The sequence below is a fragment of the Triplophysa dalaica genome, chromosome 3 (genome assembly GCF_015846415.1).
Source record: "Triplophysa dalaica isolate WHDGS20190420 chromosome 3, ASM1584641v1, whole genome shotgun sequence".
In the NCBI taxonomy this organism is placed as follows: domain Eukaryota; kingdom Metazoa; phylum Chordata; class Actinopteri; order Cypriniformes; family Nemacheilidae; genus Triplophysa; species Triplophysa dalaica.
Genome location: NC_079544.1, coordinates 10,871,891 through 10,899,877, shown reverse-complemented (window position 1 = coordinate 10,899,877; position 27,987 = coordinate 10,871,891). Strand labels below are relative to the sequence as shown.

Sequence of the window (27,987 nt, the reverse complement as noted above, 5' to 3'; positions counted from 1 at the left end):
TAGTAAGAATTAGCATTAATATTAATAAATGTTATATATTGTGCATTATCATCTCTTGCTAACAAATGTAGTGAACTAATGTGAACAAATGGAACCTTATTGTAAAGTTAAAGTACCAATATTTGTCAAATAACAACGTAATTGTAAAAATAATCATATAAGTGGAATTGGATATTTATTATTATTGTTAATGAAGATTAATAACAAAACATTTACCAATACATCTTTGTGATATAGTATGACATTCTAGATGACCAGGTTGTCCTAAAATTCTTTCAGATAGTAAGAACATTATCCCCATTTGAGGTTGTTCTTACAATAAGATGTCTGAACAGAAAGTCTATTGTCTTTTTCACAAATGTGTCTCTGTGAGTCTCTCTGTGTGTCCCTGATGCGATACTTTCTGAATTGTATGACTAAAGCGTCGGTTCGAAATAATCGCTTCAGTATGTTTGAAGGTGTGGTACATCTGAAAAACATTACTTCAAAACAAAAACCACTGCCTACAAATGGGATGTTTTCCCTCTCACTTACGTTTGTTCACAGCACATGGTCATTTTATTGCGACAGAAAGAAAATATTACAGCCGAGAAGAAAGCTGAAACATTACATAGTTTACCATATCTTTTTAATGACTAGTTTGTTGGATTTGAGTATTAAGAGGTCATTACTCCACCATTCTTTCCGTTAGTCTTATGAAAGCTTTGGCGGCTCGGGAGTCTTTCCGTTCAGATTGTATAGGAAATTGACATTAGGGCAATTCCAGAATTATGGATGTGACATTTTCAGTCAAAACTCATAATATAAATTCTCAGAGAATGGATTTATTACCAATATATCTGGCATCTATCTATATTTTACCAAACCCCTGATGATAGACTCCAAACATGAGTCTGTTATGACTTGAGAGATTCTGACTTTGTGGGATTTCTCTGAAATAAACCAAAAGGAATAATAACCAACAAATGAAGAAGGGATGGCTCTTAATAAAACATAAAAGTTATTTTGTTTTAATTTTCATGTGCCAATTTATGAGTAATTTGGACCGTCAATGTTATGGAAAACTATGCTTTGAAAACCAAGTGCTTTAAACTTTGAGAGACTTCACATGGGTGTGTAAAACAACAAAACTGACATCAGACCTATCAGGTGAAAACCTTCTTTTCACATTTGCAAGGAAATGAAAGTTCTCTTTAATATATTTGGAAATCAATGTGATTAAATCAAGATAATAAAGTCTTTGTCTACATGTGACGTAAGCTAAGTCTTCTCTAGTGTTTCAGCAGATCACAACAATGTTTCAAACTGTGCTCAGATTTTCCTATATCCTAAAGTCTGGACTTTAAAGCCAAATATTTCTCATCAAATTGACCTCATCCAAGTGATGGGCCATGTATTCCAAATACATTTTGTAGCTCACTGAGACACTTAATTTCAACAATTTTTTTCTGTTTTCCTATAAGGACATTTTAGGGAGACGTGTGATTTATTTGTTAAATGATACCTCTGAGATCCATTAAGTCTCCTGAACTATGAAGGAGCAACTACTGATCAATAAAAAGTTCTCCATGAAAGGTCAAACACCATCTGCATGGCACAGCATGGTCTTTGTTTTGTGATTAAAACTGGTTTCCTTGGACATTGAGTTGACCGCACATGACATGTCCTGCAATCTGATCCACTGGACCAAATTTTAATAACCATAAAAAATAATGAAGTGGTCAAAGATGATTTTATCCCATTTCTCATATACGAGGAACATTAAAAACCAAAAAAGTTAATAGAGGTCACTGACTCTTCTGTCAACATGTTGCTGGTGTAGTCTGGATTATGAATGTGTGTGAGTAGGAGGTATCCTCCAGGCTTTACATCATCGCTCTTTTAATTGGGCTGCGGTGCATAATTAAACAAATTTCTGACCAACAGGAGAAATCCAGCTGCTGGATGATATAAAAGAAGCGAACTTCCCAAAGAACAGAAGAAGGTGAGTTAAAGAAGGCGCTTCTATTCGGTAGGTCCATCTCTTATCCAATTGTCTTCAAATGATAAATCTTCAGTGTTTTGCAATCAAGTCTTTCTTGGGTACAGGTTTTATATATCAATCTTGACTTTGAAGAGTATTAAGATGACTAAATCCACTCTGGTTTCATCTCTCGTGGCACTGGTCTGTGTTCTTCTGCCACTATGTGCTGCTCAAGGTGAGTCGGATCTATTGGTCTCTCTCTTGATTCTGGTGATGTTCGGTTAAATCCTAAAGCAAGCGTGTATTGTTATGTGCAGGCAGCTGCAGGAGCAGATGTGGCGAGCCGTTTGCTCGTGGTCAGATCTGTAACTGCGACTACAACTGCTTTGTCCACGGCGAGTGCTGTAAGGACTTTGAGGAAGTTTGCACTACCGGTAAACCCGCAACACAAATCTAAAGGCTTCTCAATCTTAATGCACATTTCAAAATGACCAGTGTTAAAAAAAGGTCAAATTAACACTCACAGTGTATATATAATTCCCACTTTGAGAGTGTAGATTATAATTACACTGCGATTGTTAATTTGACCTGTTTTGACACTGTCGATTTTTCTTAGTTTTCTCAACGAAGCAAGTTAAAGTAAAATAATGAGTGCAAGTACAGTAACTATCTAGACAAATAATAACAATAAAATAAATCAACCTAAACAAAACATAAATCAATAAAAATAAATAAATAATCAAATTTACACTTAAAAAATTGGTACTTACAAAAGGCTCCTCACAGCAAGGCTAAAAGAAAAAATGCTGGTTCCTCATAGAACTACTTAAAATATTTGTTTTTATCATTATATAATCTATAACAACGTTTCCACTTCAAATAACCTTTTGTGAAAAAAATAAAGTTCTTTGGATGTCAAATGTTTTTTATGGAACCGCAAAGCCAATCATTTTTCTGTCTAGGGCATCGTGGAGCACCTTTTTTCAGTGCAAACGAATGTCATTTTTTATTTGAATGGATTATTACAATATTTTTCTAAAACAAATTATATTCTGTAGATGAAGAATATTTTGTAAAAAGTAATAAAAATATGTGTCAGAACTGGTTGTATGATGTTTTTCCTGTAATGAATCTGTTGTGTTTTGTGATGGACAGGTGACTCGTGCAGGGGTCGGTGTGGAGAGACTTTTCTTCGTGGAAAAGAGTGTAACTGTGATTCAGACTGTGTTCTTTACAACACCTGCTGCTCTGACTACCACGCACAGTGTGGTAACAAAAAACTTATTTTCACTTGGAGAGTATCCACATTTGTGACCCTGGATCACAAAACCAGTCTTAAGTAGCACGGGAACATTTTTAGTAAAAGGCAAATATGGATACAAAATACAAAATAATCGATTTTTCTTTTAATGCCAAATATTATTAGGATATTAAGGTAGGATCATGGTCCATGAAGATATTTAGTATATTTCCTTCCGTAAGTATATCAAAACTTTATTTTTGTGAGTGGATGGCCTGCGCTTAACAACTTCAAAGGGAATTTCTCAATATTTAGATGTTTTAGCACCCTCAGATACCAGAGTTTTAAACGGTTGTATCTCCATCAGATATTGTCCTATCCTTACGACCCATACATCAATAGAAAGCTTGTTTATTCAACTTTTGGATGATGTTAGACTCTCAATTTCGAAAAATTGACCCATAAGACTGGTTTTGTCGTCCATAGTCACATTTGTGGAATGATCTGCCCGGTGCTACGATGTCAGCAGATTCTGTAGCCATCTTTAAGAATCGGCTGAAAACACAGCACTTGATCAATTGGTTCTGATTTCTATCTCTTTTCTACTATTTCTTTCCTTAAAAATCTTAGCTTTGTATACTATGGTAGGCTATAAGAGACCAGTTTGACTGTGCTTATGCTTTTTGTTGTCCTTATGTTGTACAAATGGTTTCCATTGTTTACCTTATTTGTAAGTCGCTTAACGTAAAATAAGTTGCTAAATGAATAAATGTAACTGTAGTAGATTGATAAGATACAGTTTTTAATTGTATTAAGTTTTGATGTGTTTTTTCACAGACGCTTTCTTCAACTTACAAGCTTCAAGAAGCTCAAAGTTAAACAAACCAACCGGTATTAATATAACATCTATTGATTGTTATCATAATTGTTGTGTGATCTCTTTCCTTCAAACCTGCTGTGCTTTCTTCTTTAGACTATACTGAACAATGTATGGCTGCATGTCTTGCATCTCAAAACCCAGATCTCGTGAGAGATGGTAAGTTCAGACAGCAGGGGGCAGTAGATGCACACATATTACTGTATGTTCATCATGTGTAATCGTGATTTTCTGTTTTAGGGGCCGGTGCTCTGGACAGGCTGAATTTGATGGCTCCATCAGAGGGCCCGGCACTCATCGGTGGAGCTCCAGTTGCACAGGACCCCAACATCTATGCCCCCATGACCCCCTCCGACCTGCCAGGTGAACTCATTTAATAAACACTAAATTACAAATTAATTACAACATACTCACTTAATAATTTGCATTGGGAATGACTCTGCAGATTTACATACTCACCAGTGCTATTAGATGGCATGTATAACCAAATATATCCTTCTCATAGTCATCCCCTTCAGCCCTTCTGGATTTCCTCTCCCAGAACCTGGTTCTGGTCCAGCTCCTGGACCAGGACTGGCAGGAGGACCTTCTTCTGGGCAACCCTTACCTATCCCTGTCCAGGTCTCTTTCTCTGTCATTGGACAAGGTGAGGGGCCATCCAGTGGTCCTGCCCCTGGTTCAGGTATACCCATCACTCTTGAAGACATCGCCCAGGCCATCGGAGCAAGCCCCCCTTCAGGATTAGGTATCGTAGCTCTTCTGAATTTGTGCATCCCAGACAGTAAGTACTGTATTTACAATATGTAATATATGCAGTTCTGTGGTAGAGTTGCTTTAAAATGATGTATATTGTGATATTGTTAAAAGCACCATACGAATAAAATGACTGGTCACTAACATTGCTTTAAACTTAACCTTCACTTGTTTATGCTTTTTTAAGATGCAAATTCCAACCCTGATATCTGCAGCAGTCTTCCTGTTGATGGACTGGCAACTCTCTTCAATGGCACTATCATTGTTTTCAAAGGTTAAAATCCACTTTTCCAATTTTCTGGAATGTTTCACACTGCGACTGATATTAAGCAAAGCGATGCATCTTAGGTCACCACTTTTGGCTGCTGAATCCCAAGACAAGAAGCGCTGGTCCAGCTCGTAGCATCACTAAAGAGCTCGGTGTCCCGTCCCCCATCGACACTGCCTTCACACGCTGCAACTGCCAGGGAAAAACTTACATCATTAAGGTACTGAAAACAACAAATGACAACATACAAGAATGAAACCAAAATATAATGTCATGTAAAACGAAGGAAAACTGGATCAGATAAATGTTTCACATGGGACTGCCATGTTATGTATGAAGTCAAATCAAAATGTTTTATTTAAGTATGTTGCAAATCAATTATTTGAATAGGGTTTTAATTGAATAATACAGCGCACATTCATGTTGTGTTAAATGCATGGCATAATATAAATATTATCAAAACTCATCATTTATTTATCCCATGTCATCAAAAACCTGTGTTAGGAACACAATATGTTTTGAGAAATCGTTGAGTGGTTTTTGTGTGTATACAATGGGGTTCATTGTTGTGTGGTTACAAGAGTTCTTCAAAATATCTTCTGTTGTGTTCTGCAGAAGAAAATCATGGATGTAACATGAGAATTGTAATCCGGTCACAGTATAGGGATCAATTCTCGCTGTTAACATACCATTAACTACGACTCCCCCCCCCCCCAAATAAACTCTTAATTTGTTGCTTATTAATAGTTAGTAAGGTAGTTGTTAGGTTTAGGTATTGGGTAGGATTAGGAATGTAGGGTATGTGCTTTATAAATAGCCAATATGCCAATAACAGGCGTACTAATAACAACTAGTTAATAGTAAGTATTGTCCCCTACACTGAAGAGTCTGTAATTCTTTTGTGTGCACTCGGTCTCTTTTTTTTTAAGGGCGGTGAATACTGGGTTTTCGAGAATGGTGTGATGGATCCTGAATCTCCCAAATCAGTGTTTAAGGGCTTTGGTGGGCTCACTGGAGAGATCACTGCTGCGCTGTCCATCCCAGCCACTCGAAAGAGGCCTGAGATTGTGTACTTCTTCAAGAAAGGTGCCAACTTCGCTTGATCCTATATGTAATGGTAGTACAATGTGTACATATCACTGCTCAAACGGAAACATTAAAGCGTGCGTTTTGTAATCAGGAGGAACGGCTCAGAAATTTGCTTATCCTCCTGGAAGTGGACCTACCTGCTCTTCAAGGAGTAGAAAAAACTCAATCTACGGCAAGCTCCGACGTGTCAGACAAGCAGGTATCGTGAATTAATGCTTGAGTAGAGATACTTTTTAAGTTAAATTGATTTTGAATATTAGCAAGATCAAGCTTTGGTTCTTTTGACAGAAATCCAGTTGTCAGGAGAGATCAATATTAACCTCAGCTGGAAGGGTTTCCCCACCCCTGTGACTTCAGCCATGTCCATACCCAACTCCAGAAAGCCAGATGGTTTCGATTACCTTGTTTTCTCTGGGCGTAAGTACTTGCGTTTTGTCTCGCAATTGATAAAGCATTTCCTGTATATTTTTCCCTGAGAAATCACGATTTATAGTACTGTTACTGTATACTTTAATCTTACCTCACATTTTTTATTTGCAATTATAGGAACATGTTCTTTTAGTACATTTTTGGTTTAGTGTACATTTAGGTTTACTAGAAGCATTAATGGAACACTGCACCTTTATATAAAAAAATCTGAAAATGTATTTAAGTATTATAGTAGAGTAATGCTGAATCTCTGTGTTATACAGCTAAAATCTTCAACATCAGGATCAGTGGTGATCTGCCAACTTTGGCAGCTCCCGCCGGCAGTTCCTCCCAGCAGAACGAGATCAGAAGCTTTCTCAGATGTCCCTGAAACATTTACACTAACCACACAACAGCACCAGCTACACAACAAGAGAGATTTATCAATTTATTTGCAAAACTATTGAACATAGCGTCAGGACGATAACTCACAAAATACAAAAACATTTGACTGCTTTAAAGCTTCATACATGAAATAAAAACAAGTAAAAGAACATTAGGCTGATTCTGGCTGCTCTGTAGAGCTCTTTATGGATCTGTGATAAGTGTTTCTGCTGGGCAGACACTGTAAAGTCAAGTGGATTTAGATGGGAGTGCCCCTATTGAATCCTCGACCCCGACTTCCACGGGGTAAACCAACACCTGCAAGATAAGATTGAGAAACTTGCATTAGAGGGGTGTCAATAGGTCAGATAACTGTCAAAATGTACACTTTAAATGAACAATACATCTTTTTAAAGCAAGCTTCTACCAAATATACAAATGATTGATTGTTCATTGAGTAATATCCTGACACAAAGAAAAGCTTGCGTGTATGTATTCCAAATATCCTTTGCTTCATTAAAAACATGTTTTATGTTACTGTATGTGAGGTGGTAAATCATTTCCTGATTTGAGTGTGAATAAACGGGCGAGTGGATTGTGTCTGTAGGGAAAGTGGAGTGATTGATGGGGGTCTGCATTGTTAACCTCTTCTGATAAACCTCCGGGGCAGCTGGTGCTGGGGAATGAGCCGACTTGCAGGTTTGACCTGTCCTGTACTGGTGCTACTAGTGTCTACAAAGAGAAGAAAAACAGCGATTTAAAAGATCAACAGTGTTATGTTTGTGTGAAATAAGCACGATAGTTAAATGTATGTGTACCTGCAGAGCTGGACGTTGGCTCTTGGCTGGTGGAGGGCAGACTTGCATCATCAGTTGGCTGTGCAGATTCCATCTCCGACTGGCTCTCCAGACACACCTCACTACTCACCCTGCACAAAATGATCATAAACAAATTATATAAGCATTTAAACTTTCCTATTTCAGTGAACCATTGCCTTAATAGTGAATTGTATGTGTGTGTTCAAATCCATCATTCCATATTAGAGCAATAGGAACAGTAAAACTGCCCACCCTTCACTCTCAGCCTCAGCTACGAAGACGTCATCGCCGTCGTCTCCCGGAACAGCTTCCCCTGGGGCTGTCATACCGCCAGTGGACGTGGTCACCATGGGGACGGACTGGGAGGCTGTCTCTGACACATCAGACGGGTGGCATTCTGTAAATACTGTCACTGTGAAAGAATGAATAAGGAAGTAGAGGAGTCAGACAGGTCTTTGATCAGCAGTTGAGATGTCAAACAAATAGACAGTGAGAAGGCGCTCACCTGGAGCTGCAACCTGTAGAGGGGTGGTGGGCACACTCCTGCCTCCAGACTCCTCATCATGGGTAGGCAAGAAGAGAGGGCACTCATACATCCCCAAACCTACAGGTTAGAAGACATTGTCACTTCCATTTTATTTCTTTCATGATGATTTCTCCCCCAACACAAGTTGTTCCTAGTTAATACTTTAAAGAAACTGTAATGGTGTGTTTTCCTCACCTCCGTGTGTGGCCAAATGGCTCAAGTCAGAGTGAGACGAGCTAGCTTGGGGCATCATGTCTTCAGGAGGGCCGAAACGGAAGCGAGGTACGCCGGCCACCTGAGGGGAACTGAGATGAGATCCATTAATGAAGCGGTTTAATGACGCGTCCCCTCCCACGCTGTGAAAACAATGTAAAAAGTACTCACTGAATGGCCTCTGCGAAGCCGTCCGTGCGGTGGGGAACCACAAGGGTGGGAGTGCTGGGAACCATCCTGTCGTCGTCATCAAAGAAATGTTGCTGTAGGAACAGAAAGACTCCATGCAAGTCCACTTTAAAGCCCTAAATATGAAACTAGTTTATATTGCCATGTGGTGCAGGAGGGTTGCATGGACAAAACTCACCATGCTTCCGATTCCAGGTGTCAGCTGGGGTGCCCGACTCATGGAGAGCCGTCTGCTCTGTACTGACTGTCTCTTTAAGACAGAATACATATGAATTAAGTGTCACTTTATCTTCTTTGATGCAGGTATATGTCATCGACATGATTTTTTCTTTATACCTGCATGATGGGGGGGCCAAGCTCAGGGACTGGGTGGATGTTGAGGCGTGGGGGTGGGGTGTGATGCGGCCTGCGTGGAGACTGGGGCAGGCGAGTTCCCAGGGAGGAGGTGGTTGTGGTGATGATGCTGGGAAGTGGCTGGTGCTCCCTCACAGGCTCAGCAGCAGGAAAAGATTCCAGGGTGCTGACAATAGTTTCACCTATAAACAGATGAAAAAATATTTTAATGAATAAATTCACGTCTATAAAAACCAAAAGCCATTGGTCCCCATTGACTTGCATTGGTTTTGTTTCCATACAATGCAAGTCAATGGGGACGAAGGGTTTTGTTACCAACGTTCTTCAAAACATCTTTTGTGTTTGCAGGAGAAAGTAAGTCATACAGGTTTGAAAAGACAAGAGGGCATGTAAATAACAACAGAATTTTCATTTTTAAGGTAAACTAGGGTGACCAACACCCAACAAAGGAAATGTGGGTCAGGTAATCCGTTTGTGTGGGACACCATTAAAAGGAGGCTCAATACTGTGGAATAACGGAATTAAATATTTTTTTGGCTAAATATTTTGTTATTCAGTCCATTGCAATTACAACATAATTAAGGCATAGAGAAAATGTTATATAACATAAAACAATTTAAATGGCGATTTCAATTTAAGGTTCACTGTCTATTAAATTTTTTGCCGCAGATCATTCTCTTTATCATGTTGTACACTTTAGTTTTTCTCTTTTTGAGAAGATCTTTAAAGGAATAAAGAACGAACAAATAAAGAAAAAGAGTTTCTCTTTTAAAATGCATTTTGAGGGTTTCAAAGCCATTTTTACAATGTTTTAGTGAGTTTTTACTTAGTGAGATCGCCTGCCTAATCTACTGACATAAGTCACAGCCACCATGACTGAATCACTGCCGTTTTCTCATACATTGGATAAATGTCTGGCATTAAAAAAACTAGTTGAGTTTGTATGAGCTCGTCGGACACTGGTGCGCACCGGGTTGCTGGTTTTGACATAGCGTTGTTAAATAGTTAAATAAACAATGGCGCAAATAAGCGTCTCCTTTGTGTTTCGGGTTAAAGAATGTATTTCTTAATGTGACAACTAAAAACCAACAGATTGATGAAATGTAGGATATTTTCTCAATATGCGACGTGCAGGACGAGAGGTGAAAATGCTGTGCAGTACAACGCAAAGCGGGACAGGTGGTCACCCTAAGGCAAACTATTCCATTTGCATGTTTTCTGAAATAATCTACATGGACTCTATTCCTTGCAGATATGTACAAGGAAGTTAATATCGGACGACAAAAGCATGAATGCGCATTAATGTTTGTTTATGTGTTTGCTTGAAACCCATCAATTAATAACCATGTATTTGTGTGTTAGCTTTACCACTCTGAGAATCTGCCTGTTTCTGGACGCAATCAGATGCTTCTTGACTTTCCTCATTGTCGACATCAGCATCCGCTGACCCTCCGCCCTGTAAACACATAATAACGCATGAGCAATCCATCTAAAGTGCACACTTAACAGAAACTAATCAAACATCATAGTCAGAAGAAAGGGATCCCCTCAGCTACCTCTGCCTCATCCCCCTCATAGGCCTCATTGCCATCTCCGCTCCCGCTGCCTTCATTACTCTCCTCTGCTCCTTCTGCCATCCCTCCATCGCCATCTTCTTCATCATCCTCCTCGTTTTCAGCATCATCATCTCCATACTGCACGCATAATGATTGTTTAATACCACCAGCAGTCTCAGGTGCTGCTCAGACTAGAACACACACACTGACCTGTGCCGTCTCTTCCTGCTCCTCCTCTTCCTCATCAGTGGCGCTGTCTGTCTCTATGACAATGACTTCATGTTTGTACTCCTCAGACGAGTCCTGCCCACTGATCTGAGACTCGCTCACCTGATCCATTGGGACAGATTGAGACAAAGACTCATCATCTCCCTCTCCCATCACAGGATAGGGTCCCTGTAGGGCATAAACAGACAAGATCAGATCCGCTTACCGGAACGTAAAAAATGAACCTTAAGCGGGGGGGGAAAACAGTTGGTACCTCACTGGCATCTGGAATCTGCTGACTGTCTGAAGCGTCACCCAAAGCATCATTGCTCTCCTCTGTACCCGAAACGTCCTGCAAAACAGCATTGCGTGAGGATCAATCCAAAACCTAAATACAGTCAGGTCCATAAATATTCTAACATTTTGGCTCTATACACCACCACAATGGATTTCAAATGAAACGAACAAGATGTGCTTTAACTGCAGACCGTCAGCTTTAATTTGAGGGTATTTACATCTTGGCTTTACATGGGTTTCATCCCTGGTGATGCTCTGCCAGGCCTCTACTGCAACAGTCTTCAGTTCCTGCTTGTTCTTGGGGCATTTTCCCTTCAGTTTTGACTTCAGCAAGTGAAATGCATGCTCAATCGGATTTAAGTCAGGTGATTGACTTGGCCATTGCATAACAGTCCACTTCTTTCCCATCAAGAACTCTTTGGTTGCTTTTGCAGTATGCTTTGGGTCATTGTCCATCTGCACTGTGAAGCACCGTCCAATGAGTTCTGAAGCATTTGGCTGAAAAGGAGCAGATAATATTGCCCAAAACACTTCAGAATTCATCCTGCTGCTTTTGTCAGCAGTCACATCATCAATAAATACAAGAGAACCAGTTCCACTGGCAGCCATACATGCCCACGCCATGACACCACCACCACCATGCCTCACTGATGAGGTGGTATGCTTAGGATCATGAGCAGTTCCTTTCCTTCTCCATACTCTTTCCTTCCCATCACTCAGGTACAAGTTGATCTTGGTCTCATCTGTCCATAGGATGTTGTTCCAGAACTGTGAAGCCTTTTTTAGATGTCGTTTGGCAAACTCTAATCTGGCCTTCCTGTTTTTGAGGCTCACCACTGGTTTACATCTTGTGGTGAACCCTCTGTATTCACTCTGGTGAAGTCTTCTCTTGATTGTTGACTTTGACCCACATACACCTACCTCTTGGAGAGTGTTCTTGATCTGGCCAACTGTTGTGAAGGGTGTTTACTTTACCATGGAAAGAGTTCTTCAGTCATCCACCACAGTTGTTTTCCGTGGTCTTCCGGGTAATTTGGTGTTGCTGAGCTCACCGGCACGTTCCTTCTTTTTAAGAATGTTCCAAACGGTTGTTTTGGCCACGCCTAATGTTTTTGCTATCTCTCTGATTGGTTTGTTTAGTTTTTTCAGCCTAATGATGGCTTGCTTCACTGATATTGACAGCTCTTTGGATCTCATTTTGACAGTTGACAGTAACAGAGTCCAAATGCAAACTGCACACTTGAAATGAGCTCTGGACCTTTTATCTGCTCATTGTAATTGGGATAGTGAGGGAATAACACACACCTGGCCATGGAACAGCTGAGAAGCCAATTATCCCATTACTTTTGGTCCCTTAACAAGTGGGAGGCACATATGCAAACTGCTGTAATTCCTACACCATTCACCTGATTTGGATGTAAATACCCTCAAATTAAAGCTGACGGTCTGCAGTTAAAGCACATCTTGTTTGTTTCATTTGAAATCCATTGTGGTGGTGTATAGAGCCAAAAATGTTAGAATTGTGTCGATGTCCCAATATTTATGGACCTGACTGTACATTAAGAGTTTTACTGTAAGAACAACATTTTAAAAGACGACACACATACGCTGCTTACCTCCAGACAAACACGTCTTATGATGCGCAGCTTCTTGGTTATGGGGGGGTGGGTGTGGTCATCCTGTGTGGTGTCGGTCACCTCACTGGAGCTCTCTTGCTCCTCCTCACGCACACGCTTGGGCACAGATGAGCCTCCTGTGGCCGACACTGACATAACATTCACAAACTCAGTGACTTGCATCGACAAAGCAAAAAAATTCAAAGACAAATTGTGTTTATTGTACCTGTGCCAAAGACAGCAGTGGAGGTGGATGGTCTCTCCATCTGTGAGCTATGAACCACCTCCATAATAGTAGCTGTTGCCTCCTGACTGGTCTGCTGTTGAGTAGGCTGGACAAAGGCGGTGGCTTGATTCTGCTGCAGGCTGAGGATTGGCTGCATGGTCTGGATGTTAGGACTGGTTGAGCGTACTGTGCCGCTGGCACTTCCGAAGACAGTCACGTGCTCCACTGGTGCCTCAGTGGACTGAATGGCTGATGAGATAAACCATTAACAATCTTATACTGACAAAACAAACTTAAAAAACAACACACCACTATAAAGATCTAAGCAAAATAATTGCCAAAGAAACATTCAGTCATACCTTCCTGGGTTTCAACTTGCGTGGTGGGCATTACGGTGGCAGTAGGAGTGGTCACTGGAGCTGGCGTTACCATTGGACGGATGCTTGCCCTGGGGGTGGATTTGCTTCCTGCAATGGGTGAGGGTTTACTGGGGGCACTTGCGACTGGTGTGGGCTTAATGTTAGCTGTGGGGGGCTCTGATGTGCTGGCGCTGTTTACAGATAGAAGGAAAATACTGAAGATTTCTGGAACTACGGAGACACCATCTCGAGTTTCAGCTCTATATGGACTTCCTTCTATTACCTTCCTCTGTCAGTAGTAGGTGTGTGTTTGAGAGTGATCTGTCGGGTTTCTGAAGACCTCTGAACCTCCTGATCCTGCAAAAGTATTTAGACGTAAACTTTCCTGTCTGGATACATTTTCATAGATACCCAAGTGTCATATATCAGTCAGTGTGGTGATGTGTGTGTGGTTACCTTGCTTTGACCAGGCTCCTGAGCTTCATCTCTCTGGTCGCCATGTCTCTCCTGCTGCTCACGGAGGTCTCGCAGCTCCCTCTCCTGTCGGCTCAGTCGGCCTTCATACTGTGACTTAAGCGCACCCATCCTCACCTCCAACTCCTCTTTTTGCTGCTTCAGCTCCTCATTCTCCTTTGAAATCTGCTCTTTAGCATCTAACACACATGCTTGTTTACCTGCCTTATCAAGACCATCCCAGCAGTTCTTAAAGGAACAGTTCACCCAAAAATTCTGTCGTCATTTACAACCTCCGAGTTGATTTAAAATCAGTATAAACGTCTTTGTTCTGATGAACACATAGAAAGAAATTTGGAAGAATGCTTGTAACCAAACAGTTCTTGACCACTATTGACTACCATGGTAGGAAAATTTGCTTTTTAAATTTCTTTGGTCTGTTGAACACAAAAGCAAATTTTCCTACTATGGTAGTCAATAGTGGCCAAGAACTGTTTGGTTACAAGCATTTTTCCAAATATCTTTCTTTGTGTTTATCAGAACAATGAAATGCATACAAAATCGGAACACCTTAAGTGTGAGTAAATGATGACAGAATTACAGCATTATGGTTAGGTCATTTACTTATACCACTCACTGTTGAGCTGGTTGATCTTCTGCTTGGCGCCCATGAAAGCTTTTTTGGTCTTCTCCTCTTTATCTGCAATCTGTTGCCGTAGCTGCTCCTCCAGGTTACTCTTCTCTAGTAGCTCCGCCCTCATGCGCTTGTGCTCTGGCTGCATCTGTGCCAGCTGCTCCTGGAGGCTCTTCGCCTCTGCTTCACGCTCCTGGACTGTCTGTTCATTTACAAACAAATATCACTATATGAGTATTTTATAAACAGTGCTGATCAGCTTATTTCATCACTTAGAACGTCAACACACAACAAACACTACTTGGAAACACCCGCTCATTCAACAAAAGCCCACAGAAACTCAATTCACACATCACAGTCTCAAAAGTTAATAAGCAACCCTAAATCAGTGGTTCTCAACCTTTATTGAGTACAGGACCCCATCATATATCAAATCATCCTCATGGACCCCTTAATTTCAAACCCTGAATGAAAGATAATAACATTTTTTTTAAGGGTTCTAAGGACCCCCTGCTATTACGCCACAGACCACTAGGGGTCCGAGTACCCACGGTTGAGAAACACTGCCCTAAATGACATCTCATGTAAGTTTGATCAGTGAGGCAAATATTTGAAATGTTGGTTACCAAACAACACCTGCCATCTTTGACATTTATTGCATGGACACAAAAAATCTTCTTTTGTGTTTCTTAGAAGAAAGAGATATGTATAGGCTTTGAGATATGAGGATGACTACCTGATGTCACAATATTTATGGATGTTCACAGGAACACAGTCAAACAGGAAAAACCAAGCAGCACATTAAACCTCAATGGAGTACCTTCTGCATGTTTTCCAGCTGTGTTTCCAGCTCTGAGGTTCTGCTCTGAGCCTGACTCAGTGAGCTCTTCAGGTTCTGAATCTCTTGCACGGAGGCCTGGCTGTCTTCCTGCTCCTTTGTTGGCTTAGCAGCAGCCTCTGCCACCATCTATCAGAGGAAAACACGTATGAGACAGTGGTACATGCATCACTTGATAGTTTACACGTTATGTGTCCTGGTGTACCTTCTCATGCTGTTCTTTAAGTTCTTCGTACTGAGTTTTGTAGCGACGGCCGATCTTCTTGACCTGCGTGATAGTTTTGAGTTTCTCCTGAATGTCTACAGTCTTGGCGTCCAGCTCCTTCTTCAGACTATCTCTTTCTGTGGTTATCTTCCCCAAGTTGTCCTGCAGGTTCTGCACCTGGCTTTGAGCTGTGCTGATGGAAGCTTGGCTCCTGTTTAACAGCAAGAAAATTGAGAATTCTCTTAACGGCTAAGATACAAAACAGAGGAGTTTTACAACCAGTCGTAAAGGCAGTTGTTTACAGTTAGGCAGTCGTGGCCTGCATCAACTCATGTATTGCACTGCATCTACTCATGTATTGCACTATAACTTCAATAACTGCATTAACTCATCTACTGCACTGTGACCTTAATAACCGCATTAACTCATCTACTGCACTGTGACCTTAATAACCGCATTAACTCATCTACTGCACTGTAACTTCAATAACTGCACTAACTCATCTACTGCACTGTAAATGTATAACTGCATCTACTCATGTATTGCACTATAACTTCAATAACTGCATTAACTCATGTACTGCACTGTACCTTTAATGACCGCATCAACTCATCTACTGCACTGTAACTTTAATAGCTAATGTCTGTAACTAATGCACACTCAAGTCACTTGCACTATTGTATAGTCTATATTGTTATCTGTTCATAACCACCTGTACATTAATGTTCACAGTATATAGTCTTCCGTCTATATTGTTCATAGTACTACCGACTGTCATATTTTCATAGTACATGCCCATTGTATAGTATTTTCCTAATATTGTATTCTGTATTTATTCACACTGTATATCCTGCACTTGCTAATTGCACTTCTGGTTATACCTGAACTACATTTCGTTACACTGTACTTGTATATGTGTAATGACAATAAAGTTGAATCTAATCTAATCTAATCTAATGGTTAGAGAGTCGAACTCATGACCAGAAGGTTGCCAGTTCGATTCTCAGGGACAGTGGGTAACAGCTGAGGTGCCCCTGAGCAAGCTTACCCACACTTGCTCGGGCCCTGCAGTGATATCTGCCCACTGCTCCGAGTATATATGTTTTCACGACTTGCTGTGCGTGTGTTGAAATGGATGGGTTAAATGCAGGTCACAATTCGTGTATGGGTCACCATATCTGACAATTAAGTCACTTTCCCTTATTTTCCCCACTTACAGTTGGAGGTGTTAAAAGAGGATTGAACTGACCTGGCCACCTCACTCTTCAGTTTGCTAGTCTCCTCAGTGAGCTGCTGGATGCGTTTAAGATGGGTTTCCCTCTCAGAATGTAGCTTCTTACTTTCCTCTTGATCGCTGTCCTTCTGTTGGCTCAGCAGTTGCTGTAGGACAATGGTCATTCAAGTAGTTAACACTTCACATACATCAAATATAGTGGAGTTAAAAATCATGCACAAGCAGGGAGATCCTGAGACCTGCATGCGAGTTTTCAAGCGTCTGACGTCCTCCTCCAGGAGTCTCTTCTCAACCTCCAACGAGCCATTCTTCTCACTAAGCCCAGCGTTAGATTCCTGAAGGGGTTGGATGTCTGCTTCCAGTTTACGCAACTATAGCCACGACACACAAAAACCAAGGTCATACATTCATTTAAGAGATCATTTCTATATGTATTTTGGCCATTCCAGTCCAGTGTCTGTCGAATTTAACAAGATCAAATCTCAAGAGTGACAAAGACATCCAACAGCAATGTGAAAGACTGACAGCATGACAAGACACATGGAAACTGTTATAGAAATCAAGGTTATCAGATATAAAAGAATGTTTGAACTTTTCCTAAATACGTGTACAAATATTATTGTTGTACTGCTTAAGAGAATATAAATATGATTTTGTTTTCTTTGCATTTTTTCAGACTTCAAATACAGCAGAGCATCCCCGTTTATCCATTTTTCATTTTCTGCAAATAAATGCTTATAGAAATAAATTGAGAATGTTGTTAGTAGTTCACAGAATGAAAAAAAATCTTAATTTTACCTAACGCATACCTACAAATAGTAAATTAAGAAACTGAAAATAATTTTTAAATGATCTCAAAATTTCAGCTATTTATGGAAATATCACACAGTGTGCTCCTGAGTTCTTGCCTTGGCCTGAATCTGCTGCAGTTCATGCTCCAGCCTGTTCTTCTCATTCTTCAGCATCTTGTTGGTCTCAGTCAAAGCATTCATACTCTCCATTCGCTTGATCATGTCATCCTGCTGTGCCAAGGTCTTTGCAGTAACCTGTAGACAAAATATTTTATTTTATTTTATATTCTTCCATTCTTAATCAGAATCCCCTAAAATGTGTCTTGAATTATTGGTCCGTTTGCACGAGTATTTCGACAGTACATTTACGACACCTCAGAGGTGGGATATTTCCCACCACGAACACAGATGTATGGTCTAGATTTAGGAATCTTAAAAGTATTTAATAACATTACTGTTAACATTAAAAGGACACCGTTTCATAAATTTTGTTCCAGGATAAAGTGGGAACTATAGAATTCCTGAAAGCATGTGACGGAAGCATAACACTGGCCCTAAAATGCAAGTAACCACCTGTAGTTTTTCTCTCTCTGCAGACAGACTCTCCTGTAGTTCCTTCAGCTCTCCCTCCAGGTACTCCATGCGTTGTTTATAGCGCAGCGCCTCCACCTGCGCCACCTCCATCCGTGTCTCGGCTATCTCTTTTTCCCGCCGAACAAACCTGTGGGGAACGGGAAGCCACGGTGAACTGCCTTACAAAATACAAGACAGACTATTTGCTACAGCAGAACTAGGAGGATATTTACCTGAGGATCTCCAGGATCTGCTCATGAGACTTGCCCTCTACGCTCATGGAGATGTTCAGACTGCTCTCTTTCCCCGTCTCCTGTTGGGCAGAGGCAGAAATCTTGCTGCTGAGGTTTTCCATCTGTTCGTGAAGCATCGTGTTCTGTTTCTGCAGCTCCTCGGCTCTTTTCTTCTCTTTAGAGAGCTCCTCCTGAGGATAAAAATGTAACATTAGAAGCATTAAAAGTTTCTAATAATAAGCATTTTAACCTATCTTTTAATATACTTATTATTTATAGTACAAAAGTTAAATTTTTTAACCTTTATTCCCTTCTCCTTCAGCTCCCAGTCAGTACGCCCCTGACGCAGCTCAACCGTGGCCTTCTGAGCCCTCTCTTCCTGCTGCTTAAGATTCTGCATTGACATCTGTGCCTGTTTCTTAGCGGCCTGTAGTGCTTCCACATCCGCAGCATGGAGCATGAGCTCTCGCTCGTACTTATTCTGAGCCTCTGAGGCCAGCTTGGCCTGAGATCCGAAATAAAACGAATTATAGTTAACAGAGTCAAAAGATCTTCTGTTTCTCTTGTGTGGACCGTTGAGTCCGATCTTATTACCTGTAGTTTGCTGTCCAGCGTAGCTTTCTGCTCTTGGGCCACCGCTGCTGCGGCTCTTTGTAGAGCATCCTGCAGCTCTGTCTGCATATCCGTCACATTCCTCTTCAGTTCCTTCACCTGACACCGAGCCAAAGCAAAGGGTTTAGTCATTAGAACTTTGACCTGAATGGGCAGGGACACGACAGGTAATGTCAGAGATTCATACGCGATCTTCGATGCTCTCCACAGATTTTATCTTCTCCTCCTGGATCTCCAGTTTTTCTTTCTCTGCTTCTGCCAGTCGGGTTTCCAGCTGCTGGCTTAACTCCTGCGCTGCCTTCAGCTGGCTTTCAATAGAGGAGCGTGCCTGCTCAGCCAACTGCAAGAAAACAAAAATGATATATAACAAGAGAACACACAAAACAGTTTGATGTCTCGATTTCCAGGGCATCATTACCTGTTTTTCTTTGTTAAGAGACTCCTCCAAGCTGAGCACCATTGATCTGTACTGCTCTACGCTGGTGGTGGTGCTCTTCAGACGTTCCTTCAAGTCAGAATTCTGGTCCTCGGCCTGTTGTAAATGTGCACGAAGCTCATCCACTTCCTGCTGAGGAACGCCAGGGGCTGCAACTGCAAACAACAGGATCAAATTATCTTATGCAGTACAAAAGACAAGAAACCTAAAGAAAAACATGCTCTTCACCAAACCAATATTACTCCAACAAGTTTATGCTTACCTCTAGGTAACGTTCTGACAGGTGGTTTGGGAGTTGTGCTCTGGTTATCGTTGTTGTTCAGTTGCTGTCTGAGAGAGGTGACCTGCTGTTCAGCAGATCTTAGCAGTTCCTTAGACTTCTGATGCAGTGTTGTCTGTGTCTCCAACTGCTTTTTCGTTTCCAAGAGCTTAGCCTAGCCAAAATAGTGAGAGAAATTACCTCTATAAGTGAGAAATTTGCCCTGTCGTACACTGTTAAAGCTTTTACAGTGACTAAACTTAAATAAACTTGCATAAATACTGAATCAGCATGGGTTTTTACTGTGGTGTTTCAAAATGAGATGGTGGTCTAGTGGGTTAAACCACTGAACTGGTAAATCAAAGGTTGCTGGTTCGATCCCAGCATCCACCACCAGTGTGTCCTTGAGCAAGACACTTTACTCCATGTTGCTCCAGGGGGATTGTCCCTGTAATAAGCGTCTGCCAAATGACTAAATGTAAATGTAAAATATTGACAATCTTTGTGTTGCTCCAGAGTAGCTAGTCACATGGCATTTGCATCTTAAAAAAAATGTATGAATTGGGTGCAGTTCCACTAAAGTTCTACTTTTGAGAATGACAGCAAGCCAACCGCTACTGAGATGAAGACGACAAAAAGGCAGCTCTCTCCAAACATTACAGATCTCCTTAGTGTAAACATTGTGTTGGGATTAAAAACAACCACATCACTGCAACATTGCACATTTCCTTCTTACATCTTGGTTGCGTTCCAACGTGTGTCTCTTTTCCACCTCCTGCTCCACTTTCTTCTTTAACTGGACGATCTCCTTCTCCAGACGCTGGATTTGATTGGTGTAGCGGTGCTTGGTTTCCATCTCAGAGCGCTCCATAGTCAACTGTAGCATGAATGAAAACATTTTTAAGAAAGGGCATGAAAAGCGCTTTGACAAAGTGTGGTTGACATATGCACATTAGCTGCACCTGAATGGATTTAAGATTGGAGAGCAGAAGGTTCTGGTTTCGCTGCTCAGTCAGGATGGACTCTTTCTCCCGGGTCAATCTGTTCTCCACCTGCTTCAGGATGTCTTGCTCCTTGCGGGTGTTCTCAACACGTAACTGGCAGAAATAAGACATTTACATTTTTACCAAGAGAACATCAGTTCTCAAACAAAATACACCTGTGTCAAAAATAAGATAAGCAATTATTTTACCAAAAACTTGCTGTCTGTTCACACTTGCTTTTACCTCAGCCATGGCTAACTTCTCACTGGCTTCTCTCAGGTCTTGGGTCATTGTGTGAATGATCTCCTCCTGTCTCTGATGAGTGGCCGTCATCTTCTGATTCTTCTCCCTCAGGGCTTCAATCTCCCGTCTGAAGCCGTTCACATTCTCCTGAAGCATCTCGTACCTGCAAAATAAACACAACGGATTGTACGTGTGTAGTGCATTGATGTTGCCTGGCAGGAACAGTTATGTTTCATAGTTTAACTTCACTTTATACCATGGTCTGTTTGAATACTCGATTTTGATTGGCTAGGAGGTGTGCATTAAAACCGTTTAATGCACAGGTAGTTCCGGTCAGTTTCATTAACATTTGATATGAACCGACCTGTATGATCCAAAATGACACTGTAAATAACAATAACAACTTTAACTTTTTAACTTGGCAAATTACCGTGGTATAAGCGGGATAATCCACCGCTAGCTGTGCATTAAAGGATTCCATTGGGTGGTTCTAGGCTTCTACCCTACTGCCAAAGATACGCAGCATAAAAACAGCAGATACTTTTAACAACAGTAGTGCAGACGCGCAGCAGGTAAATGGACACACAAAAGTAAACAAAATGCAGCAATTTTAAAATATTTGTATCTGTCAGTCGGTTTACGGTTTACTTTATGTCTCCAACCTTTCGACCGGATTTGTGATATTTTATGAACCATAACGTTTTTATCTACGTTTAGAATTAGCATTATTGATCAGATCCACCATGTAAACATTTGTGACCTGTGAACACCCAGAATAAAGACTCATAATCTAGCATTAATTTCAGTAAAATCTCATTCTTTAAAATGGCATCATTCAGTCAAAGGATTTTCACAGAATATTCTTTCTGTAGGATGAATTTGTGTAGAAAACAGTAAAAAGGCTTTTGTTGGGTTTTCACAAGCAGGTTCACATTCTAATTGGGAAATTGTTTAAAGATATAAGTAGTTCTGGTAGGAATGGCACGGAAAGGCTAATTTAGTGAGTAACTTTGATTTCTGGATATTATGAGAGCATTTTAATTCTTAAATTAGATTTGTTGTCTGCGTGTTGTCAGCATCTTATTTATTTAGCAATATTAATTATCAGACTTGATAAGTGGATGTCAAAATATAAAACAAACGGCCTGATAAAATATTATATATTTTATATAAATAGATCCATGTGGGCTAAATGTATTAAATATTTATTATTAGTTATTTTCGAAAAACATGTTGTCTGGTCACCCCGTTTGGAAGAAAAAATAAAGACTCGACCTCTTGAAACTTTAATTGAAAACCCCCTGCTTTATACCATAGTCTGTTTGAATACTCAATTCTGATTGGCTGGAAGGTGTGCATTAAAACCTTTTAACGCATGGGTAGCTCAAGTCAGTTTTACATTGATCTAAAATTACACTGTAAACATCAATAAAAGCTTTAACTTGGCAAATGACCATGGTATAAATGGGATTATCCACAGCTAGCTGTGCGTTAAAGGATTTTAATCGGGGGATTCCTGGCCTCAAAGTTGTGCATTAAAACCCTTTAACACACAGCTAGAAGTGGATTATGCCTTACTTAATGCATGTCTGGCAGCAGATTACCCTGTAAATGACCTGCGTGAAACAAATCAAAACACAGGATTTGAGATATTTCTGAGATATACAGTAAGGGTTGGCTCACCGTTTGAAAGCAAACTCTAGCTGAGAGGAAAGTTTGGCCTTCTGTGAGAGCAGGTCTGACCCTTGACCCTGAAGCCTCTCGATCTGTTCATTCAGAAGTTTGTCGTTTTCTGCCTTTTCTTTTTTATATGTCATGAATGCATCGTTAATCTATGAAGGAAAAACATTTACAATGACTACTTAACCATTTGGTTGATTTAACTCTTTAATGCTTAAAGGAGCAAAGGTAGTTAAAGGAACAGTTTACCAAAAATCTGTATAGATTCCTTTGTTCTGATGAACACAGAGAAAGATATTCAGAAGAATGCTTGTAACCAAACAGTTTGTGGACACCACTGGCTACCATAGTAGGAAAAATGACAATGGTAATCAAAGGTGTCCCAGAACTGTTTGCTTTCCTACATTCTTCAAAATATTTTCTTTTGTGTTAAACAGAACAAAGAAATGTGTAAAGCATTTTTTCCTACTATGGTAGCCAATGGTGGCCAAGAACTGTTTAGCATTCTTCCAAATATCTTTCTCCGTGTTCATCAGAACAAAGCCATTTATATAGATCTAGAACAACTTGAGTGATTCATTTTTTGGGATGAACTGTTTCTTTGAATGTTCCTGTATGTGTAAACCTGTTTGAGCGCTGCTTTGGCCTGTGTTGCCTGAACAGTTTCTGTAGCCGGAGCCCTCAGTGGTGTAGATCTGGTGGACATGACTCCTGGTTTGATGGGAGTTGAGGCCTGAGATCCACTTACTGAACCTGTATCCAGACATCAGCAACTAAGTAACATGCTAGTTAACAGCAATCGAAACTTAAAAAAATCAAGGCTCCGTCATGTAACGGTTAAGTTTTCACCGTGTGCTGGAAGCTCCACTCCAGCTGTCTGCAGCAGGATGCGGTACATGTCTCTTTGCCGAGCGGCAGAGTCAGCCAGCTGCTTGTGGTGGTTCATCTGTTCCTTGACCTGCTGCAGCTCCTTCTGAACCTTCTCTAGACTCTGTTCGAACTCAGTTTGCCTGAGAGAGCACAGAACAATTATATTACTGATCTTCATACATGAGTCAGGAACATATCACCTCTTCTAATGTAACATTAATGTAAACTGGGTGAATCTTCAGACAGTACCTGGCAGTCTTAGCCTGCGTCTGCTCTCTTTCTCTCTGTTCTTCTTGGTCTCTGACCTGGGCCAGAAGGTTTTGGTTTTGCTGCTGAAGCTCCTGGACGCTGCGGAAGGCCACTTGCCGTGAGCCCTGCACCTCAGAGCTGCTGCTTACCGCAGAGTTCACATCCTCACGGACCACCTGATTACCACGAGCTTCCTCCAGCTCGACCAGCAACACGCGCACCTGACCCATGCAAAGAAAGCAGAAACAACAGAAAGATCTATGTATGCCAAACTGTCCCATTCAGTTCTGTCCCATTAGAAGTAGGTGTTTACGGTTCTGGGTCCTAGAGGTATATGACTCACCTGTTCAGACATGTCTTCTAACTGTCTCTCTGATCTCTGATTATCTCTCTCAAGCACCAGCACACGCTTATTGGCTTCATCTGTTTCTTTCTGCAGCCGATGGACCTCCTGATATGCAAGTCAGACAAGATAGCAGATGAATGTCTGTCGCCTACATCATTATGCCAACATCGCTCTTGCCATCTCTTATGTATGCACTTACCTTCATAGCTTGCTCCAGTTTGGAACAAAGGCTGTTCATGGATTTCTGCATGTTCTCGTATTCCTCTCGTTGGCGTTTCAGGATGGGAGCCTTAGTCTCCACCTCCATGACGATCTCATCTAGAATCTTATTCAAACGCTTGTTCTCCAGCTTCTGTAGGTGCAGCTGATCCTGTGCCTCCACTAAGGCGTTATACAGCTGGAAGCAAATACAGGTATTCCTTGTATTAATCTACTTTAACTTTCAACAATGTGAGTCCGGTCGATAAAGATGTGAATAAAGTTAACTCTAATTCTGTCATCATTTACTCACCTTCGAGTTGTTCCAAATCTGTATATGATATTTTGAAGAATGCTTATAACCAAACAGATCTTGCCCGCCCCGTTGACTCCCATAGTAGGAAAAATTACTATATATTTTTTGTTCTGTTCAACACAAAATAAGACATTTTGAAAAATGTAGCTCAGCAAACAGTTTTGGGGCACGTTTGACTACCATTGTATTTTTTTTCATACTATGGTAGTCAATGTGGGGCAAAATCTGTCTGGTTATAAGCATTCTTCAAATATCTTTCTCCATGTTCATCAAAACAGATTTGGATTTATAGAACAGATTTATACAGATTAGGAACAACTCGAATGTGAGTAAATGACAGAATTTATTTTTGGGTGAAGTATCCCTTTAAGAAAGTAGTTCTTTCATACCTCCATAAGCTTCATACCAGGCTTAACAATCTTGGCTACTGCAGCTGCAGTTGGGGACAGGTTTGTAAGTTCTTCTTCTGTGAAAGCTGGAACACCTTATGAATTACACAACATGGATACGGAATGAAAAGTTGCACAGTGATTCAACAATCGAATGTATTTCTGAGTCATTTTTTTACTAAAAACGTATCAGGTTACAATAAATTACCATGAAAAGATGTTGCACTAAACACCAAACCTGCTGAAAAACCCATGCAACTGATTTTATTCACATTACCTTTTCTTTTAAAATCTGCCAGGCTTGTATTAGAGTTCTCCAGCTCTTTCTCCAGATTCCTGAGCTTCACTTGTACCTCAGACTCTGCTTTTTCCCTTCCGCCCTGCAGCTCTGAAAGCTTATTTTCTGTGAGTTTATTGGCTGTCAACAAAATTACAGAACTGCCATCAAACCACAAATCACCTTAACCATCACAGTAAAGTGATGAGAATGTTTGTTTCTTATGCTTAAAATCAATTTTGGACAAAATAGTTGTTCAGACCGCTCACTGCTTCCTTCAACAGTTTGTTGAGCTCTTCTACAGCTCTGTTAAGCTCGGCATTCTTGGCTTCAGAGTCTGCGGCAGCATCCTATGGAGACAAAAAATGGATTTAACTCATCGTTTTACATGCTAGCATTAAAGACTGCCCAAAACCTGCAATACTGACCTTGTACAGGTTACAGAGCTTAAGATTCACATTCAGCTCATTGCGGTACTTCTCCTCCATGGAGGTTTGCTGGTCTTTAGCCTGATATGATAAGAGATACAAGAAAATTAAATTTCGAACCCACTGAATGCTAAGTGCTAAATCAATCATGAACTTGATATGAATGACGGTGAACCTCCTTGAGCTTGTTCATCAGATCTTCAGTACTTTTCTGGAGGCTGTCATTGCTTTTCTTGAACGTGTTGACTTGATCCTGAAGCCTGGTCACCTGAGTGTGATGAAAATATGTTTATTGCACTAGTGTGATCTAATATAGAGCTATTGATAGAGCTACAAATCTCAAAAATGGTCTCAAACCTCTCCCGTCTTGGTCTCTAAAGAGCACCTGAGCTCCAGGATTTCTTTCCCCTTCACCCTAGATAGTGTATACACTTCATCCGTCTTGCTCTTTAACTCTGAATTCAGCCATGTGTTCTGGTTCTGAAGAAGCTCCTTTTCTTGCTCCATTCTTCTTTCACGATACTGATGAGAAGCAATAGATAACAACAACATTTTAAAAACAAATTGATCAAATTCAAACAACTTGAACTCATTGTTTACATCTATTATTGAGACATTAAGAAACCACGCTTAAATATCTCATGAAACCAAAATGAGTTGTAGAGTTCAATCCATAGCTATTTGCTTTGATTGGTCATTGCAGTCTTATATTTACATTTACATTTCCTCATTTGGCAGATGCTTTTCTCCAAAGCGACTTAAAAGTAGGAGAGCATATACACATTTTGTCAACACACTAAGCAGTACCGTTAGATTTTTACTCAAACCTAAGAGACACAACTTGGACTACACAGAATGTGTCCAATGACATGCTCTCTAAAATAATAAAATCCCTTGTACTAATGCCAATAAGAAATAACGATTGAAGGCTGTGATATAACCTTAAAACTTTCATCACAAAACAACCCAAGCAAAGCCCATTAAAGGGACAGTTCACCCAAAAATGAAAATTCTGTCATTATTTACATTTTTGGGTGAACTATACTCTATATATAACTCTAGAGGTCCCTAAGGTGTCACTAAGTACCTGAATGGAAACCTCAGATGACTGAAGTTCATCCAGTTTAAACTGGAGCTCCATCTTGACTGTGTTGGTCTCCGCAAGCTTGTCATTGAGTGTTTTGAGATCCTCTGTGAAATGAACAATCACGTCATCAAACTGAAATCAAACTTGTGTGAATCTTTGAACAGAGCCTTAAATAATTCATACCACTGAGATTTTCCACTTCTTGAGATCTCTTTTCAAGCAAACGTGACAGCTCTCTGTTTTCTGCCTCGATTTCATATTTGGCCCTTGGTGGATTACTCTATAATTGGAAAGCATTGGAATATTTATATCTTTAACCGTTGATCTATTAAAAGTGTGAAGTTCACTTACCTCCTGTGTTGTACCCTGCTCTTCCTCTATATCCTTTAACTTCTTAAGTTCCTCAGCTTTAAAAGAAAGCACAAGCTCTGCGTTATTACAATCTGCAGTATAATAACATGCAAACAAAATAAAACAATGCACTTACTTAGTCTGGCATTCTCCTCTTTAATACAGTTATAATCTTTACTTTGGGACAGAAACTGCTCCTGACTCTCGGCTAGTTTCTTCTCGAGATTAAAGAACTGTTGCTCTGCAAGTATAAAAACACATTTTAACTAGGGAAGGGGTTTTGAAAATCCATTCATCGAAATGTCAACTAGAAAGCATAATGTCTGGTCAGTTATTCTCAGTATTAAGAGCTCTGCAACTGAACACTTCAGATACAAATAGACAGCAAAACAGACAACTAAGAAGTTAGTTTCCCATTAAAAGCCTCACATAACTCAGAAACACGTTTATATAATGACAAACTCGTAAATGTCAACCAGAATCTACATCAGCAGCAAAACTTTAAATGAACTCATTTGTGAATTTGCTCATGCTACGCAGACTAATGTTTTAAGCGACTCCCCGACAACTTGTTCATTAAAATTATGGCTTAACACTAACTTGGCCAGAATGCTTAAAACACGTTGTAGTTTGGCAATATTCTAACAACGTTTTGCGTAGTGATCTGGCCTGCCTGTTGTTACCTACCACAGTCCGCTTTATATTTCTCGTGGTGTGAGTTTATCGAGTCTACTTCTGTCTGCTGGTCGCCGAGAACCTTCTCAAGTTTGTTCTGGACAGCTTTGGGCAGTTTGCTAATTTCATTTCTCTCCAGAGCTTGCTGCAGAAGTGCCGCCATGTCTCCGGCACACTGCATCAGTTAGCATTAGCCTAGCCGCTAACTACCGTTACATCATATCTGTGCGATTGTAAACGCTAGCACGACTGAAGACGGGTTGCCCAATCAGAATAGGCTATTC

At 40.5% G+C, this 27,987-nt stretch overlaps 2 protein-coding genes across 2 annotated transcripts; one reads left to right on the top strand and one right to left on the bottom strand.

The window, feature by feature from the left end:
* The first annotated feature begins 1,973 nt into the window (after positions 1–1,973).
* On the top strand, positions 1,974–7,519 carry prg4a (proteoglycan 4a). Its single transcript, XM_056741246.1, has 14 exons — positions 1,974–2,011; positions 2,089–2,198; positions 2,281–2,397; positions 3,119–3,232; positions 4,041–4,094; positions 4,177–4,239; positions 4,321–4,443; positions 4,586–4,825; positions 5,021–5,107; positions 5,182–5,321; positions 6,031–6,187; positions 6,282–6,389; positions 6,479–6,607; positions 6,883–7,519. Exons 2-14 carry the CDS (start codon positions 2,126–2,128, stop codon positions 6,987–6,989), a joined length of 1,512 nt encoding a protein of 503 aa, XP_056597224.1. The 5' UTR covers positions 1,974–2,011; positions 2,089–2,125; the 3' UTR covers positions 6,990–7,519.
* tpra (translocated promoter region a, nuclear basket protein) lies at positions 7,033–27,923 on the bottom strand. Its single transcript, XM_056741220.1, has 51 exons — positions 27,716–27,923; positions 27,165–27,269; positions 27,029–27,084; positions 26,861–26,957; positions 26,678–26,781; positions 25,948–26,112; positions 25,766–25,858; positions 25,591–25,671; positions 25,425–25,512; positions 25,163–25,303; positions 24,886–24,980; positions 24,182–24,379; positions 23,980–24,087; positions 23,637–23,857; positions 23,367–23,527; positions 23,143–23,270; positions 22,521–22,669; positions 20,838–21,000; positions 20,574–20,708; positions 20,348–20,488; positions 19,615–19,786; positions 19,335–19,507; positions 19,104–19,256; positions 18,899–19,015; positions 18,606–18,809; positions 18,305–18,495; positions 18,072–18,219; positions 17,616–17,753; positions 16,947–17,078; positions 16,723–16,853; positions 15,474–15,684; positions 15,251–15,397; positions 14,434–14,632; positions 13,800–13,996; positions 13,627–13,700; positions 13,344–13,534; positions 12,985–13,233; positions 12,759–12,907; positions 11,120–11,197; positions 10,849–11,034; positions 10,639–10,776; positions 10,451–10,538; positions 9,065–9,264; positions 8,907–8,978; positions 8,711–8,802; positions 8,522–8,631; positions 8,306–8,404; positions 8,053–8,212; positions 7,801–7,910; positions 7,628–7,714; positions 7,033–7,300 (listed from the first exon to the last, which is right to left on the bottom strand). Exons 1-51 carry the CDS (start codon positions 27,882–27,884, stop codon positions 7,242–7,244), a joined length of 7,053 nt encoding a protein of 2,350 aa, XP_056597198.1. The 5' UTR covers positions 27,885–27,923; the 3' UTR covers positions 7,033–7,241.
* Between the last annotated feature and the right edge of the window lie 64 nt (positions 27,924–27,987).